Source organism: Mytilus galloprovincialis, chromosome 1 (assembly GCF_965363235.1).
Source record: "Mytilus galloprovincialis chromosome 1, xbMytGall1.hap1.1, whole genome shotgun sequence".
Classification (NCBI taxonomy): domain Eukaryota; kingdom Metazoa; phylum Mollusca; class Bivalvia; order Mytilida; family Mytilidae; genus Mytilus; species Mytilus galloprovincialis.
In genome coordinates this window covers 11,165,932-11,182,924 of record NC_134838.1, presented here as the reverse complement: position 1 = coordinate 11,182,924, position 16,993 = coordinate 11,165,932, and the positions used below count along the sequence as shown (strand labels likewise).

At 31.0% G+C, this 16,993-nt stretch overlaps 1 protein-coding gene across 1 annotated transcript; it reads right to left on the bottom strand.

The window, feature by feature from the left end:
• Window positions 1-2,746: 2,746 nt before the first annotated feature.
• Window positions 2,747-16,697, bottom strand: LOC143065168 (uncharacterized). The gene is made up of 11 exons (XM_076238576.1): window positions 16,626-16,697; window positions 15,872-16,113; window positions 15,341-15,395; window positions 11,926-12,143; window positions 11,404-11,500; window positions 10,708-10,946; window positions 10,006-10,072; window positions 9,611-9,764; window positions 9,183-9,271; window positions 7,939-7,979; window positions 2,747-5,866 (listed from the first exon to the last, which is right to left on the bottom strand). Exons 2-11 carry the CDS (start codon window positions 15,885-15,887, stop codon window positions 5,844-5,846), a joined length of 999 nt encoding a protein of 332 aa, XP_076094691.1. The 5' UTR covers window positions 15,888-16,113; window positions 16,626-16,697; the 3' UTR covers window positions 2,747-5,843.
• Between the last annotated feature and the right edge of the window lie 296 nt (window positions 16,698-16,993).

The window sequence follows — 16,993 nt, the reverse complement described above, 5'->3', positions numbered from 1 at the left end:
TAAATAAATGCTAATTAATCGTTGTAGTTCCTGTCCATATAGTACTTCCATGTTATGAGTAATGGCCATTATGGGACAACTATATTTGGTTATGGGATCTTTGCAAGGTCTACATGTCCGTCAGACATAGTTTACCTAACCTCAACCTCGTTATGGATCTGGGATCAAGGTCAAGATTTTGTGATCTAGTATGTATTAAGGTTCTATAAGCAATAAGTTAATCATATTTGGGTATGGAATGGTTGTAAGGTGTACATGTCTGTCAGACTGGCAGCTACCATTCAATCTTTACCTAATTTTCTTGATTCAGTGGTCAATTTTAAGTCTGAGATTCCACCCATTTCTAAGTCTAACTAAATATATTTTATGTATGGAATGATAGTGGGGTGAACACGTCTCAAATTTCATCTGACCGTGACCTCATTTTCATGGTTAAGTGGTTGTTAATTTCTCAAGGTTTTGTCAGTTTATCCAAAACTATCTACATAAGGTCAACCATATTTAGTGTTTTGAATGATTGAAAGGTGTACATGTCTGTCTGGCAGGGTTTATATGACCTAGGCCTTATTTTCATGCTTCATTGGTCAATGTTCAGTATGAGTAATTAGGTCTGTTTCTTAGATACTATTAGAAATAGGCTAACTGTATATTATGTATGCAATAGGCTAACCATATATTATGTATGCAATAGGCTAACTATATATGATGTATGGAAAGACTGCAAGGTGAATATGTCTGTCTGGTTGGATCCATCTGACCTTTACCTCATTTAAAAGGATCACTGATAATGTTAAGTTTACGTGAAATTTGAAGTTTAACCTTCATATTACAGACCTTCACCATAAGTTCAATCAGAGAATAAGTAAATGAGGCAAGATACTTACCTTCAACATAAGTTCAATCAGAGAATAAGTAAATGAGGCGAGATACTTCAGTGTGTGCACTTGTGACACTGTAGGTTATATATTTGTGTTGTTGAGTTACAGATCTTCTTACACAGAAAATGCTAACGTGGGTTCATTATTATTTGTGTGATACTTTTTTCGTGGATTTCATTGGTTAAGGTGAGCCAGAAATTTGGATACATTTTTTTCTATGATATTTTATGCAGACTTTGGCCACACCAGGAAATCAAATATCCCCGAAATATAATTTTTCCTAAATTCATGTTGTGCCAACAAAAATAAATGAATCCACAGACCACAGTATACCGAAGATCTGCTAACTGCATCAACACCAAATTCTCCAACGAAATTATTAAGATACAACAAAGATAACAACCGACTTGGATCAGGTAAATAATCATGCAGCTGGATTTAAGTTGGATCGGGACTATTCGACTGCACATAATTTCACGCATGAATTACAATACACACGAAAAGTATGTGTCGTAAATCAATATTATTTTTTAAAATATTTTGATTGATTAGAAATGTTAAATCATTGTAGTTATGTCACTAAAAGAATGTTAAACAAGTGAAACTGCGAGCTACTGCTCACTGATGATACCCCCGCCGCAAGTGGATAATATTAATAGTGTAAAAATATGCAAGTGTTCGGTAAACAGGAAGTTGTCGAGCGATGAATCTGAAAACGCATCACACGGTATAGCTGACTTATAAAAATCCTGAAACCAAATTTCAGAAATCCTTGTATTGTAGTTCCTGAGAAAAATGTGACGAAAATTTTTAACTTGGTTATCATGTGTAAAATCATACAAGTGTTCGGTAAACAGGAAGTAGTCGAGTGATGAATCTGAAAACGCATCACACGGTATAGCTGACTTATATAAATCCTGAAACCAAATTTCAGAAATCCTTGTATGGTAGTTCCTGAGAAAAATGTGACGAAAATTTTCAACTTGGCTATCATGTGTAAAATCATACAAGTGTTCGGTAAACAGGAAGTTGTCAAGTGATGAATCTGAAAACGCATCACACGGTATAGCTGACTTATATAAATCCTGAAACCAAATTTCAGAAATCCTTGTATTGTAGTTCCTGAGAAAAATGTGACGAAAATTTTCAACTTGGCTATCATGTGTAAAATCAGACAAGTGTTCGGTAAACAGGAAGTTGTCAAGTGATGAATCTGAAAATGCATCACACAGTATGGCTGACATATATAAATGTTGATACCAAATTACAGAAAGGGTGGATGTGTAGTTCCTGAGAAAAATGTGACGAAAGTTTCATGGGACGGACTGACTGACGGACTGACTGACTGACGGACGGACGGACTGACAGACAGAGGTAAAACAGTATACCCCCCCTTTTTTAAAGCGGGGGTATAATTATTATGTGTATCTGTGAAAGGCTCAAAATGACATTTCACCCAATTTCACCATTTCCCCGTCAAAATTTGGGTTTTAAGCAAAATAATTTTTTTTCCTTATGGGTGACCTATGTTTTTTATTGGCTCATTCTTTGAAGATATATTTCAGCTTTTTATATTACAGTTTTGGACCCAATGTCATAGAACGTTTTTTTGATATTCCGATAAAAATATGTCAACACCTCTATTTTCCCTATCATTTCATTGAAAAATGGTCCCTTTTACATACCCATTTAAAACTAAAATTTTGAGCTTAAATGATCCGTGACCCCCTATTTTTTTTGGACCAATTTGATTCACTTTCTGTAAAGAATGAAATAACAAAAAATATGGCACTTCTGATAGAAACTTTGAATAGGCCCGAGCCACCTTAACCAATATGTGCAAATATCTAACAAAATAAAAAGACATATTAAAAATAAGTATTTATTAGTACTACAAATATTTGTATAAAAATAATTTCAAATAAATACATTTATATACAGTATTTTCTGTAACAGATGAATATATATACATTTTTTTTTAAACAAAATTTAATGATGTTACTAAATAAATCACGGTGCAGGACGTTTGCGCTTTTTCATAGGACATTTGCGCTTTTTATTTTGGACACTTGCGCTTTTTAAAAAAGGACATTTCTGCTTTTTACATAGGACATTTGCGCTTTTGCAATATTTGATTGTTATGACTACCCTCCCCTTTTATCAGGGCTTGGGACCAGCAGGTTTGACCTTGAAGAGTTAAAGTCATATTGTTCTTTATGTCAAAAAGTTAAAAACAATAGTTTCATAGCACATTCTAATGCAACAACGTTTGTAACGTTCATTTTGATTGGATAACGTCACTTTCTTACATGAATTGACAATTGATGCTATTGGACGTACGCGCAAGTGCAGACGGCATATGACAGATTTTAAATACATGTTTTAACGTTGTTTTCTGTCAGTTTCATTAGAATGGAGATAACTATATTGTATTTTAAGCTCAGACGGCATCAATTTGGGATTTGATGGTTGCAAATACCCGTTTACTGTCTCTGCTAACGCGTCGCCAGTAAACTTAATTTGCGACCATCAAATCCCCAATTGATGCCGTCGGAGCTTAAAATACAATACAGTTATCTCCTAATTTCATAGCACATTGATACATGTTTTAAAGTTCATATAAAGCTAAAAGTCATCACATGTCAGTTTAGCTTGATAACTGAAGCCCAAGGAGTGAACAAATTTAGCTATTGTTATCTGTTCAGACTGGTATTTCGCCCTCATTTCAAATAAATAATCAAGTTTCTCTTTCTCAATTCTTTACTGGGGTGCTGTTCATCAATATAACGAATCTTAATGTAAGTCACCGACTGATTGTCTATGATACTCTTCAAAAAGATAAAAATATAGCAGGATGATTCGAGTACAACTACCATAGGTAAAAAGTGCAAATGTCCGGTCAAATTAATACAGGTGAATCAAAATTAAAAGCGCAAATGTCCATAGTATTTGAAGCGCAAATGTCCTATTGTTTTACAGGTAAAAAAGCGCAAACGTCCTGTGCCCCAAATCATTAGTAATTTAGTAGGTTTATAGCTTGTGATTATGGCATTCATTTTAAAGTATTTAGTACATGTCCAAAGTATGATTATACAACATTCTATCAATATCAACCCAAATACTTTAGATCTTTATGCATACATTTTTTTTAATTTTTATTTTTTTATCATACTTTATTTGATTTGGAAAAAAACTTAGGTAAATCATGAAATTTAGAAAATTATAAATTAAAACAATTAATGAAATGACCCTAGTCATTAAAAATAGAATTGAGTAAAACATGTAAAAATTATCACCCTGTTTAAAAAATAAAAAGTATAATATCACATATCAGTACATGTATATCGTGTCTCAAGTTTTGAAACAATATTTTGTATGCTGTATAAATCTTGACTTTTTGATATTAAGGAAGATTGTATTCATAAGATACCCATCAAACCACTGTAAAACCATCAAGGACAAATTTTAAACGTTAGATTATCAAACAGAATTTTGTGGTCAAAATTATTTCAAAATTTGACCTATATCTTTTAGAGATATGAAAAATAGAACATCAAATGTATTGCATAAATTCATAGGACAATATAAGTTAATTCAGTAAATTTTCCAGTCAAGATTCCTGAAGAACTCTTAACAAATGGGGGTCATAATTAACAAATATTTACATCATTACTTAATAAAAAATAAAGCGAAAGTGTATCAGCACTAGTCAAACATTGGAGGTATTAAATATATCTTTCTACCACATAAAATCAAACAAGTGACAAATAAAGATTTACAAAATGCACAGGTCTTTCTAAGCATACCCCAGGGTAAAACTTTAAGCAAAACCACCATACTAATATTGCAGTTCTACACTTTAAGGACACAATGAGTCATTTCTGCTCATAACTGAAACATTTACTAAATAAAAGGTAAACGATGATAATAATATTGGTAGCCATATTGGTTGGACAATTATATAAAAGAGAAGCTCTAAAGATGATTCAGCTGAAGGATGTACTTAGGTGAAATTTAAAAAATCAAGAAATTAAAATTGATATTACATGTAAAAAGAGCACCAGTAAAGGAAGGAAATAAGCTTAAAATATTGATAGGTCATGAAGCTCCAATCAAGATATTTGAGTTCTAAAAAATGGTTGGAAAAGGCCGACTCTGACTTTTAACCTTACATTTGCATTGGTATTATTTGGGTCTCAAATAGTAAGAACAAAAATCAAGAATCTGCCAAAAATTTGAAAAATGGCCTTTTATGAGATATTGAAGTCTTTTATGAAAAGAAAAATGGGCGTTATGGGGCAAAATATTTTACCCTGTATTGATGGAAAAAAACCAAGTAGTCCGAACATCTGACACCAATTTCCAAAACCTCATCTAAGTACATCCTTAAGTTCAAACTTTGGTCTAAATTGGACCTGTGTTTTCTGAGATTCTTTTTTTTCTTTTAAAAAAAAATGTCCAATGGTACATACTTTAGGACAGATAGACGGACAAGAGCTAGACATTTGCAGAAGAACTGGTGCCAACATGAGCTGGACATATACAGGTCAGATGAGCCAGTATGCTTTAAATATAGTTGGCCATCACAAAATGATATAATTATAAGATCAAAAATGTCTATCAGACCATTCATAAAATGGTTTAACAGAAACATGAAACCATGCAACAACAATCATGTCTTATTCCAAATCTCTAAACAAACTCTCAATGTAATAAATGAAGTCTATACTATGATCAATGATGGAACTGAATGAGAAATGTATATCCAATACATCTTAATCAATGTGTGTATAACAATGATGGAACTGAATGATACATGTATATCCTTTACATGTTTGTGTGCCTATTACAAAGAGACCTTTTGGAAATCATGTCCTTCATAGGTATTATTATCATAAGCAGCTGGATCACTGAAATGTTCCTGATCATACAAATTGTTTTTCTTCACATTGTGTTCTCTTTTAACTAAATCCTCTCTCTTTCTGTGTCTGAAATATAAGTTAAACAACATATATTTAACTTCTTTGACTAAATTAAACATGTCACCTCAAGATTATATTACCTATGCTTTGATCATGTAGTATCTTCTGATTTTTAAAATTATTTAACATCTATACAAAGGAGTACATTTGACAAGCATATAAATTATATAGGCCATTCTGGAGAAAAAATACAAATCTAAAAGTACAGATTCAAAATAATAAACAATCTACCAATAATTATTGAAGGTTTCTGATTGATTGTTCTGGATTAGCACCACTTTCAGCTATCATGGCTGTTTCTTTTTCTGTGTTTTGTATAAGAAGACTAGTTATATCATCATTAATTTTAGCACATGAGCCTGAAGATGGACATAAACATTAATAATCTGACATTATACATAAATCATAGTGACCTAGTTTTGTTGAACAGATGTAACATAGCAGGAGAATATCAGTACTACATTATAAGAAACTTAACTGGAACTATTTACACAGAAGGATGAAGTATCATTATTACATAGGTCAATTTGTGGAGGGGCATAACAGTTAAGGCATTGTTGAGTAAAAATACTTTTCATATAAAATACAAAATCAAGGAATATTACAATAAATAGAAGTACCTAAAAATATATCATTTAATCAAAGTATTTTAAATATATTCTTTGAAGTGTGTTTCATATGATCTGATTATGTAGAATCACAGCTGGTATAATAATTAAAGCATTATTTATGGAATATAATTTTGATAAAATAGCATTCAATTTTAGCATGTTGAGACTTGAGTACAGTTTACTTTTATTATGACCAATTCTAAAATAGCATTTGATTTCATATCATAAAGTGTAAATTCTGTTTAAAGTTCAGCACATTTTCTGGTAAATCTGAAACAGATTCCATCAGGATCTAGTGCAACAAAATAATGACATCATATTGAAAACTCAAATTCTATATCTGTATAAAGTTGTTGCAAATTAAGATATTAAACAGAACTTCCACCACTGTATGTCATGCAATTTATGAAGGTCAAAGTGACCTAATTGAAGATGAACCTTTTATTACATCTCACTTTTTATCTTTTCTCAACATTTATGCAAACTTGAATGTATCTATATACATGATATACTAAAAGAAGAATATGTATATTGTCCCCTAACTTCAACCGCCAGTGGGATCACAAACTGATTTGTAGACCAAGAACATGAAATGTTTTAGGACAAGGGAATGTAAATACAACTGGAGAGACCAACATTTAGCTTCAACTGTTCAATTACAAATATCTAGCAAATAATTAAAACTTTTTGACACCTAAAACAATTTAGCTTACAATTAGACAACTAACAAATATAACAGGATTTTTTTTAACATTATTCCTTAATTTTGTCAGATGGATGTTACTAACTTTTTTTTTTTAATTTTGAAATACAACTGACAACACTACAATCTATAATTCCTCATCACAAGCAGAAAGATTAGCATGAATACAGACAAGCATGCAAGTCTTAACTGCGACACTACAGGAAACTCATCTCAGGTGACTTTCTAATATAACTTAAAATCCACTGTTTGGAAAGAAAAAAAAAAAAAACAACAACAAAAAAAAAAAAAAAAACAAACATAAATGACTATATTGCTTTAGAAAATATGTCATATTAACAAATTATAAATCTTTTTGATTATCATCATTCTGCATGCCAAATATAATAAATTTCAAAATATAATTTTTTTAAAAACATATTAAAACAATTTTCAAGTTCTCAAAAGAAGATCTTGAAACATTTTGTTAAATTTGTTGAATTTTGAAACATTTTGTTAAATTTGTTGAAATTTTAAAAACAGTTAACTTATCCACCAGATTGCAAATGATGTGGAGACAGTAGCTTTTTTTTTTATTACCTGGGCATGAAAAATTTACATTTATTGTTTATTTTTTCTCACTAACTACAATCTTTGGAAACAACCAAAATGCAATACAGCCATTCATTGAGTAAAATTCATGCAACTACATGCTAAAATCATATGCTGATAAAATGCGCTACACATAAGATATCAAATATATTTCAATGATAAATGCTTTTTACTTGATATTTGTAACTTTTCAACTTCATATTTCTTTTCCAACCTACAAGAAAATGTAACCTCTTGATTCTTGTACAATGTAAAATCTTGGTTTTATTTCAGTACATGTATTAAAAGTACCATTTGAAAGCAGTTTTTAAATCCTAGAAAAATAAATTCTGCCCTGATTCCTTTTATATCATACAGTTGTTGCATTAAAAGAACCTACTAATTTGCAAATTATGATGATAAATCTTTATACTAAAAAAAAAAGCACCTCACTCCTATAATATTTTTGAAAATCACTAGGTGCAATTTGCAAACTCTTTGTGCAAAATGATATCTAACTTAGCAATCCAGATATAGAATATATTATAATCAAGACATGACAACAAATCTGAAAACAGTGCTTAAAAACATTGTGTTGTGAAATAATCATCACTGTGCTTCAATGGGGTACATAATTTGTTGTGTACATCTTATTACAATTATAAAACAATGGTAATCAAAATGCAGCAAAGATGAAATTTCATAGTGAGCAAAATGAAAGTATTTACTTTTGACTTGCAGACAGACTTGTGGTGTTTCAGAAATATTAAATCATGTGAGTAACTTTAACAATGTTAAGGTGGTACCTAACACTACAGGGAGATAACTCTGTAAAGTCAGCTAAACGTTTTAATTACGTTGTGTTGTAAAGGGAATATTAAGCTTCTCAATGATTAAAATTGGTGTTTGTCAAATTGCTATATAACCAGTGTAATTTTTCTGATAAAACGGTTGGTTCCAATTTTTTGAAATTTTTATATTTTTGTAAAAGGGTCAAAGTAAATACTTTGTCAAAATTTTAAGAAAATTAAACGAGCCAAATTAATTTTAGTTAAAGTGTTGGGTACCACCTTAAGCACATCAAAGTCCATTAAAAAGTTGTGTACAATATTTGGCCTTCGAAAATTTGTATATCAAATATCAATCAAAGCAAACTGTCCTCTTCAACAGAAATGATTTTAAAAATTATTATTAGAAAGATGATGGGTAAAATGGTATTGGGAGCTACAATTCTGTGCTGATATTATCCTTCTTTGCCATTGGTTTATCAATATAGAGAAATATACACACATATGTCCCACCATTTAAACACAGTGATTATGAGTGTTAACAGATAAAGCAGTGATTGCAAAAATGGGAATAGGAGCATTATATATATATAGACTATCTTCAAACCTTCACTTACTCAAAGGTATAAACAAAGTGATTTAATACTGACCTTCTTTTGTGTATACAACAGCAAATTATGGCAATCACTATGACAGCAGCCAATATTCCCAAAGCTATAGCTAGTGGTAACGTCCATTTCTGTAAATAAATTAAAAAAAATCTTCCAAGTATCTATCATATATCTGATCCTTCAGTCTGTGAAGAACAAAATATGGTGTACCAAACATTATTGAGAACTACTGTAGTTTATTAACTTAATTAATCATAGATATACATGTACACAATTTAAAACCATTTCAATTGAAAAATGTATGAATAGTAATTAATGATGTTTGACCAATAGATTTTGTAATTCAAAAAAATTAAATCATCTCTTGCAATCTAAAGTATATTTCATTTTTTTGTTTACAAAAGTTAAATGGATATAATCATTTTCTTTGTTTATAAGAGGGATACTCAAAAGTGCCTACACTATACCTTATCATTGTCCTCATCTTTTGGTGCTCTAGAATGTAATGTTTTCCCTGCTGTTGCTAGAGACTGTTGTAGATGTGCTGTAGAGGGAGATTTTAAGTCCTCGACATCCTCACTCTTACGTCCCACTCTATAATTTACTTCTGACACAGGATTTCTATAATCAAATATAAATTACAGCATGACTACATTTTATCATTATATGATAAATGTGCCCAATGAAAAATGTAAAGACGAAAACAAGGAATAATATCAGGAAAACATAACTCTTTCTGCCTTTTAAGATTATAAAGTTATCCATTTTGTTATCATTATTTAACTTTTTATGAGTTGCTAAACTAAGAAAACAGATAATGTGGTTTGTAATGTCATTTTCTCATCTGTAAGCAATTCCTTACCCATCTTTGTCTTTAGCTTTATTGTTAATACCAGTGACAGTCACATCTAAGTCTGGTTTGGTCACATCTGAAAGAAGGAGAGAAGAATTTAGAGAAACCATTTATTTTTATGTCCCAAAAGAATAGTTTCCAACCATCAGCCTTTTAAAAAACAATGTCTAATGAAAATTTATAAGTAATTACAAACATATCAAATATAAAACTAAAAGATCTGTGAGCTTAACTCTGCTAACAGTCAAGTTCCTGCTACTTATTTATTAATGGTAAAAATTGTATGCTTTGCTGTGTAAAACTGCAAAAATTGTTCTGAATAGACTGAATAGAAGATGCCCAATGTCATTTGTAATACATATTCTATCAAAGTTTCATTGAAATAAGGTAACCATTTCAGGAGGAGTTTTAAGTACAAGACGTCTACCCTTTTGCATGTTTATTGCTACGAGAAACTTTTTCACATCTTTTGGGTTGGAAATAAAAGAGATGAAATATTTCCAAGATACTAAATATTCTGTTCAATTTTCATTGAAAATCCAGTCTCCAGTATATAGACAGAGTTGCAGAACAATTAGACTAACAGTCAAATGAACACAATACTGTGTCAATATTTTGGAGGATAAGAAAAACTGTTTTAAAATATATTCAAGCAAAGCCTTTAGTAATTTTAACACTCTAAACAAAAAAAATGTCTTTTAAAATATTTACCAGGATTTTCTTTGACAAATGCATCTTTGATGGCATCTACAATTTTAGGTTTATCTGCATCCTGTGTTTGACCGTCCAGTTGTAGAGATCCTGCCAGTTTTGGTTTACATAGACAAGGTTCTGATCCTGCCTGTTTTAATGGTGCTTTTATATCATTATTACTTGGTATATTCACAAATAATGGTTGTGGTTCTTCATCTTCAACTGCCACTGTATACTCCATAGGAGTTACTTCCCTTCTGTAAAATTATTAAACTATAGTTTAGTCGTCAGTTATATTTCAAATGTTTCAGACAGTGAAATCCTACTTTATAGGTATCCTTTTAAAGATAAATTGTGCTAATGCGGCGTAAAGCAACAAACAATCAATCAATCAAAGATAAATTACTGGAATTCTGATTAAGGTTGAGTTACAGTAAATGGGGTATGTCTCGGATTTTGGTAAAATTTTCATACAACTTTAACTTATTATAACTGAAAATCCAAAATATAAGTTTGCATCTATCTGTTTTATTTTCTGAAATATCATTGTTTATTTTTTTCAAAATAGGTGTTCACTTGTATAGAAAGCACACACAATCGGCAGAAAATGTTCTTAAATATGTATTTGGATTTGAAATTGGGAGATTTCATGTTTTAAAGACAAAATGTAGAACATCACTCAAGACAAAGCATATCATTAAATAAAGTTAATACCCATTTCCATCCACCAGTTTATGTGATGTATGAGTATCTCTCTTCTGTCTCCTGGACTGTTGCTTTACTCTAACAGATAATGCTGTACTGGACAGCCCTGAAAATATACAAATTATGCATTAAGTGCTATTTTGTACTTTTGATATGATTGAAACTTCTTTTGCATGATAACTTCATGTCTTTAGACATAAACATTAGAAAAAAGTTGAAAAACTTTTTCGAATGCTGCTTAATAATGAAAATAAAAAATAAATAATTTATTTTGTAATGAATATAATCGTACATACCCATGTAATATGTTAATCTCTAGATGTGTTTTAGTATTTAGTGTTCTTAGGTTTCTGTATCACTGACACCATTTTTTATTCACACTTTTGTATGTTTTAACAGCAGTTGTTTTAACATCAATTTATATTTTTAGTTATCAACAAAGAGCTACAGCACAAACAGAAACCCAAATTTATAACACCTCCCCCTTACAAATAGTTCTAAGTATCTTGACCACCATAAACATTTACTTACCTTTGTTGGCACCATTCCACACTGTACTAATAGCAGTTCTAACTCGTGTTGAGTTGATAGTTTTAGAGTATACATAATGTTTCTTTGGACTAGTAGCACTACAGCCACACTGTGACAGGTTAGCATTTAGAGCAGTATATTTTGGAGGGTTAATGCCCTTTGATTCTGGGTCTGTATCATTGATGCTAACTATGTATCTCACTTTAGTCACTAACTTCCTATAAAAGAATTTAGAAACAGTTTTTAGATTAAACACAATTTACATATTTTCTAATCAATATTCTTGAAATTTGAAATCAGATTACTAAATAAGTTGAAATTCTTTCACACTTGAACAATTTTCATGCCATTAGGAATTTTGCATGCTTGAATAGATGCTTGACTAAATTTTCATATCTCTAAAAAGAAGAAAAATGCAACTCCCCCCTCACTCCCTCCCTCCTAAAATCTAAGAGCTGAAGAGCTCTGAAGGGAAAAGACGGCCATTGTTCCAATTTTTAGGGTGTATCTTTTGATAGTCTACATACAAAGAATGAGCAAAAGAACAGCTAGAACATATAGAAAGGCTGACAATAATGAAACTAATTGTTGTTTATTGTTATTTCATTTCCTTAGTCAAGAATTCATCATAGAGACAATTTGGACCAATGAGATCTGCACCTTCTAAATCAAAACATTTGATTTAAGTTGGGAGTTAATTATCTAAAATTCAATTGAATTTAACAACTACTACATTATATTTTAAAATTTTAATTATGTACAACTGCAAGGCAGGCTAAGACTATTCTCAATTTTTTGTGACAATATTCTCAAAAAAGTGAGGACTGAAATATCTATTCAGTTTTAATTTCCCATTGATAAAGTTCCCAGTTACAACTCTCATCACAGGGATACATGTACTTATAAAATCAAATATGATTGATATCATGTGTGAAGTTTGTTTCCAGATCCCACATTTTGATATATCTGTAAAATTCATGAATAAATAGCTTTAAACTACAAAAAGCAATATTTAAAAAAAAATGAGAAAAAAAAATGGCCACTACAATAATTATGTTGGTACGCAAAATTATTTTTTAATTGATGACTACTTATCATATATATACTTAATGTGACATTTTTAGTGTTCATATACATTAACTTTCATTTTAGTGGGTAATTACTCATCAATTGAGGTGCTCCTTAATTGGAGAAAGATTCTAAAAACATAACTTTACAGAAAGAATGAAAACTGCAGTTGCTCTCTCCAATCTCAATAGGTATAAACTACAAAAAGTAACCATTTCAATAATTATGTTGGTACACATTTTTTTTTATATAGAAGACTACTTATCATATACTAAATGTCACATTTTAAATGTTCAGAAACATTTACTTTGATTTTAGTGTAAAATTACTCATCAATTGAGGTGCTCCTGAATTGGAGGAAGATTCTAAAAACAGAACTTTACAGAAACAATGAAAACTGCCGTTTCTCTCCCCAATCTTATGTATCCCCATTGACATTGTTTACCGCGAAAGTTGACCTACATATTATCTGATTATAGTCTCAGATTCAAGCATTTCATGTTGGTGTGTGAATCATCTACACTACAGCAAACATCATTAGGTTTATATTTAACAAATACGGATTTTAAATTAGTATACAAGTAGTGTGAATGATTTTTATAATGAATAAAGGATATCCCTGTGTAGTGTGGCATTCCAACAATGACGTCACTAGGTTAGATATATTTAGAATATTTCGTAATACTGATTTATCCGGACTGTAAAAGAAACGTATATAGTGTAAGGGAAAGCTCAATATACGATAATTTCATGAGAAACAGAAGAGAAATGTTTGAAAAATGTATTTAAAGTCAATCTGTTCTTCTTGTCATTAATTTCAGTATGACATTTTGAGGGGGTTTCCAAACTATCAAAACAAAATGATTGACGTGAGGGAATGATACTCTGGCCAACCCCATTAGGGAATTGACGGCTTGAAGCCGTCTTTCCCCAAAAACTTTCCCTTATATGGTATTGGCTATTCTGTTCAGGTGCTTGATCTTGATTATCTCAACTGTTTCATTTAAATCACATGTAGTATCATACATTCGAATAACAACAAAATAAGAAAAAGCTTCCTTTTCTGCACCAGTATTATGTGTATTGGATAATTGTATTATGCAATTTACAATTATGAGTGGAGTGGTCCTAAAATCAACTAGATGTGTCTGAATGACACGAATGGCCCCGTCTTAAAGTTGAAAAATCTGCAATTTCAACAACACATGTGGACACAAATATGATGGTAGTCTCACATATAAAAAGTAATAAAAATCAGAAGGCGTACAGAAAAAAATCTGTATAACAGTAACTGTGATTTTCAAAGTCCAAAGACATTTTTGGCAAAAATTAGCGAAGCGGACTGAAACATACATAAACTTGATCTGTAACTCATCATGGTTAACTCACATACCAATATCAGCTCAATATCTGCAGGCGTTTAGAAAAAAAGTATGTATAACTGTGATTTTTAACAATTTATCAAAGTCCAAAGCCCGTAAATTTGGCAAAAATTAGCAGAGCGGAGAGGAACCAAATTTAAACTTGATCTGTAACTCATCATAGTTAACTCACATACCAAAAATCAGCCCAATTTCTGAAGGCGTTAAGAAAACTAGAGGCTCTCAAGAGACTGTATCGCTCACCTGACTCTACTTGGGTTTTTGAAATCATATAAAAAAAGATAAAATTTGGCTACAAAGTTACAAAACTTGGTCAGCACCACATAACGAAGGAACATTCATGCTATGTTGGGTTTCATTCTATTCAGTGGTTCCCTAAAAGAAGACTTTTGTATGGTTTTCCCATAGGGTCCTATGTTAAACTAAACCCCCCGCTGAGGGCCATCTTGGATGATGGATCAGCTACAAAGTAACAACACTTGGTCAGCACCTCATAAGATATATTCATGCCATGTTTGGTTTCATTCGATTTGGTGGTTCTCTAAAAGAAGTCATTTGTATGCATTTCCCATAGGGTCCTATGTTAAACTAAGTCCCCTGCTAGAGGCCATCTTGGATGATGGATCGGCTAGAAAGTAAAAACACTTGGTCAGCACCTCATAAGGAACATTCATGCCATGTTTGGTTTCACTCCATTCAGTGGTTCTCTAGAAGAAGTTCAAAATAAATGTTAACGACGACGACAGTCAATGGACGCCAAGTATTGAGAAAAGCTCACTTGGCGCTTCGGGCAAGGTGAGCTAAAAAGTCTGTATAATGGTTTGTTGTGGAACGACAGAATGACAAAAACTATATGGCCTGGACAACTTTGTTGCGGGGCCATAAAAATGTAGTGACACTTAGTAAAAGACAATGAACTACTACTAACATTAAAATTAAAGAATGAAATGATTTAAATAACTTACCAACTGACATCTACATATATGCTGGTATCAATAATTTTAACTATAACTGTTTTATCTGAAGAAAAACAAAACAGTATAAAAAAAAAAGAATCACAACTTCCAGCTATTCATGAAATTCATAGGTTAAAAGTGATTGTGTGTGGCAAGTGAATTTATGTGTAGGTGAAGAATTGCATTTCACTGCTGAATTGTTTTGTCTGCTATCCTTTCAAAGAATTATTAAATGGAATAAGTGCATTTGATTAGTTGAATTTTTAATAAATCTATTTCAACAGAACATTATATAAAATTCTTTTTCTAAGACTTGCTTCCCTTGAGTAAGGTTATCTTTAACGGATTAAACCTCAGAGTTTTAAAATACTTCGAATTCAGTTATAATCTGTCCTGTTTTGTACCTTCAGCAGTATTTGCTGTTGGTCTCATTCCAGTCATTTCAATTTAATCTGAAAACTGATTGATAACTTATTCATTTTAAATCTTGTTAATAACAAAGCATATAATTTCATTTGTATAAATAATATCATAACTTACTTGGTGCAACAGCCATCCAATTAATTTTCAAAGCAGATAGCAGAAGTTTGTCAGTTTTCTGGACCTTCCCCTTGAGGTATAAGACATAAACCTTCCTCTGTGGAATACTTGTGGTATCTGTCTGTACCTTAGGGTCTAGTTGATTGTCCAGCTTATATTTCAGTGTAGCTAATGATGTCTCCCATAGTTTTCTAGTGGTGTTATTTATTTCTAGCTTAAAGTATAGCTTTGCAATCTTTACACTGAAATTAGACATGCATAAATAAATTGTTAGTTCAGAAATCAATGCAATATTTTATCAATGCCAGATGACCATTGCCATAAATAAAACTCACAATTTAATTGGTAAATTCAAATGAAGAAATCAAATTAATCAGTTAGGCATTTCTGAGAGTTTTTAAGAGTTACAATCAAAATGTCTAATAAAGTTTAAATGATGGCATTTTGTTTTATATGTCAAAAATATTTTGAAAGAAAGTATAAAAGTGAGTTCTATGCAACCAACTGTATAGTGTAAGCTTCAATGATAAGACATTATTTGTAAAATATAGGACATTCATTCTTGTATTGACAAAATCCCATACACTTGTTTGAACTTCTAAGAAAATAACAAAGTTCATAAAATTTGAAAGTGATTAAAGAAAGGTTTATCAAGCGCCAACTTACACAACAGTCATAGAATATCAAAGAAAGCTAACAAATATACACAAAAGAATGAAACTCTATATTTAGTCAATTATAATACATTTCTTACCTGGTGTTTGAAGAGGATACATAGTCCTTTTTCAGTAATACATGTGTTTTAATACTCTTTAGTTGATCTGAAAAAAAATAAAATCAAAATTTTACTATTTTTATATTATTATTTGTGAAAACTACCTTTTATTTGACAGAACACAGTAAAATTTAATGTATAAGATTTTTTATGCCCCATTTGTGGGCATTGTGTTTTCTGGTCTGTGCGTCAGTCTGTTTGTTCCTCCGTCCTTTCGTCCGTCTATCCCTCTTCAGATTAAAGTTTTTGGTCGAGGTAGTTTGATGAAGTTGAAGTTCAATCAACTTGAAACTTAGTATACATGTTCCCTATGATATGATCTTTCTAATTTTAAAACCAAATTAGAG

Coding starts and splice junctions, on each gene's coding strand:
- LOC143065168 (XM_076238576.1), bottom strand. Junction 12,144..15,340: donor ATATATGTAGATGTCAGTTG/GTAAGTTATTTA, acceptor ATTCTTTTATAG/GAAGTTAGTGACTAAAGTGA. Junction 9,765..10,005: donor AAAGCTAAAGACAAAGATGG/GTAAGGAATTGC, acceptor ATTTGATTATAG/AAATCCTGTGTCAGAAGTAA.